The sequence below is a fragment of the Vigna umbellata genome, chromosome 1, assembly GCF_029865625.1.
Source record: "Vigna umbellata cultivar VRB3 chromosome 1, Vumbellata_1.0, whole genome shotgun sequence".
In the NCBI taxonomy this organism is placed as follows: Eukaryota; Viridiplantae; Streptophyta; class Magnoliopsida; order Fabales; family Fabaceae; genus Vigna; species Vigna umbellata.
Genome location: NC_142165.1, coordinates 78,751,968 through 78,753,926, shown reverse-complemented (window position 1 = coordinate 78,753,926; position 1,959 = coordinate 78,751,968). Strand labels below are relative to the sequence as shown.

At 34.4% G+C, this 1,959-nt stretch overlaps 1 protein-coding gene across 1 annotated transcript; it reads left to right on the top strand.

The window, feature by feature from the left end:
• The first annotated feature begins 430 nt into the window (after window positions 1-430).
• Window positions 431-1,536, top strand: LOC148206505 (nucleoside-triphosphatase-like). The gene is given in 6 exon segments (XM_088108027.1): window positions 431-630; window positions 880-971; window positions 1,059-1,175; window positions 1,178-1,201; window positions 1,204-1,271; window positions 1,357-1,536. Coding segments are annotated over 6 exon segments (600 nt in total). The 5' UTR covers window positions 431-511.
• The last annotated feature ends 423 nt before the right edge of the window (window positions 1,537-1,959 follow it).

Sequence of the window (1,959 nt, the reverse complement as noted above, 5' to 3'; positions counted from 1 at the left end):
AGTCTCTTCACTGTCTTTGTTCTCACGCGACCCATCTTTCTTCTTCTTCTGGGGTCATTTGTCTGCCCCTTTTTTTTCTTTTATACAGTTCAGTTTGGGCTTGAAGCCCAATTAGACCTGACCTAGTTACTACTTCTTATTGCTATAGGTTTAATACCCTATTTTGTCTCCAGTTTCGCTCGAAAATGTCAAATTAGTCTATCCTTTAAACAGTGCGTCAATTACGTCCTTACTTAATAAAATTTATATCAATGAAATTCCTTCCGTTAAATCCGTACAAATGGCGTTAATTATTTTTCTCTCTCTTCTACTTTTTCTGCTTTCTCTGTGCAACGCAACAACTTTTTTTCTCTCTTCTATTGTTCTTCTTCTCTCTCTTCTACCAATTATACAATAAGACTTTCTTCAGAAATCTAATGGGGAGTTGGCTGTGAATTATCTACTGGGGAGGTTAGGAAAAAGGTTTTCAAAGACAGTGGGAGTGGTTGATCTTGGAGGAGGATCAGTTCAAATGGCATATGCTGTCTCAAGGAACACAGCCAAAAATGCCCCATTACTACCTCAAGGAGAGGATCCTTACATAAAGAAGCTATATGCGAAGGGCAAAAATTACGATCTCTATGTTCACAGGTTTCATTTCTTATTCTCCCTGTACAGGAGACCAGTTTGGATTCACTTCATTTCAAAATAAATTAAGATTTTAGGGTTTTATTAATAATTTTTTTTAATTTTATTTTTAATTTTTGGGTATAGCAATATTTAGTTTGATTTTGATAGAGATAAAATAAGGATAGATAGATATGATTTTCTGTTTATTTTTAGGTTTTATTTTTTAGGTTTTTAGATTTTATTTTCTTAACACCATAATTTGTGTCTCAATTACTTGCACTATGGTACAGAAGCATTTCGTGCAGAGGTTTTGGAGGTCATTGATGGCTCTGCTAACCCTTGCATTTTGGCTGGATACGAAGGTAAACAAAGTCATTGCTTTGTGGCATTCACTTCTTGATGATACGTTGAGAGATGGAAATAACAGGTGAGTTTGTTGTTGTTTATAGGAAGCTATACATATTCAGGAATGGAGTATGCAGTGTACCCTCCAAAGTCAGGGCCCAGTTATGATGCATGTAGAGAGATAGTCCTTGAGGCTCTCAAACTGAAGGCGCCATGTTGTCATCACATCACTCATTTGGTGGGGTATGGACGGTGGAAGAGGAAGTGGACAAAGAACTATTTATGCTACTTCATCCTTCTATTATCTGTCCAGAGACGTATGAGCATTATTTTAGCATGAGTTTCTGATTTGGATTTCTTTCTCAGGCTACAGTGATAGTAATTTCGTTGTTTGTTGTATAGGTTGGTATCGTTGATCAAAAATCTCCCAATGCCATTGTTCGTCTTGTGGATCTTGAAAACTTGGTTAAGGGAGCTTGTGGAAAAACATTTGAAGATGCCAAATCAAGTTATCCACTTCTTTTTGAAGAAAGAGTTCCGTTTGTGTGCATGGACATTACGTACATGTATATTGTTCTGTAGTGAGAGAAGAAGTAGAAGAGAGATAAGAAGAATAGTATAAGAGAGAAAAAAAGCTGTTGCGTTGCATAGAAAAAGCAGAAAAAGTAGAAAAAGTAGAAGAGAGAGAAAAATAATTAACATCGTTTGTACGAATTTAATAGAAGGAATTTCATTGATATAAATTGTTTTAAGTAACGACGTAATTGACGCATTTTTTAAAAGATGGACTAATTTGACATTTTCGAGCGAAACTGGGGACAAAATAGGGTATTAAACCATTGCTATAATACCAATATATTTTTCGATAATTGGAAGTTGGAAAAATGTTAAAGAAATATATTAGTATAGATGTTTTGTTACTCTTATTTGAGAAAATAAATTTAGAAATGTGATTTTGAATAAAATATTGTAATCGTTCTAGCTTCTATACACCTAAACATATTA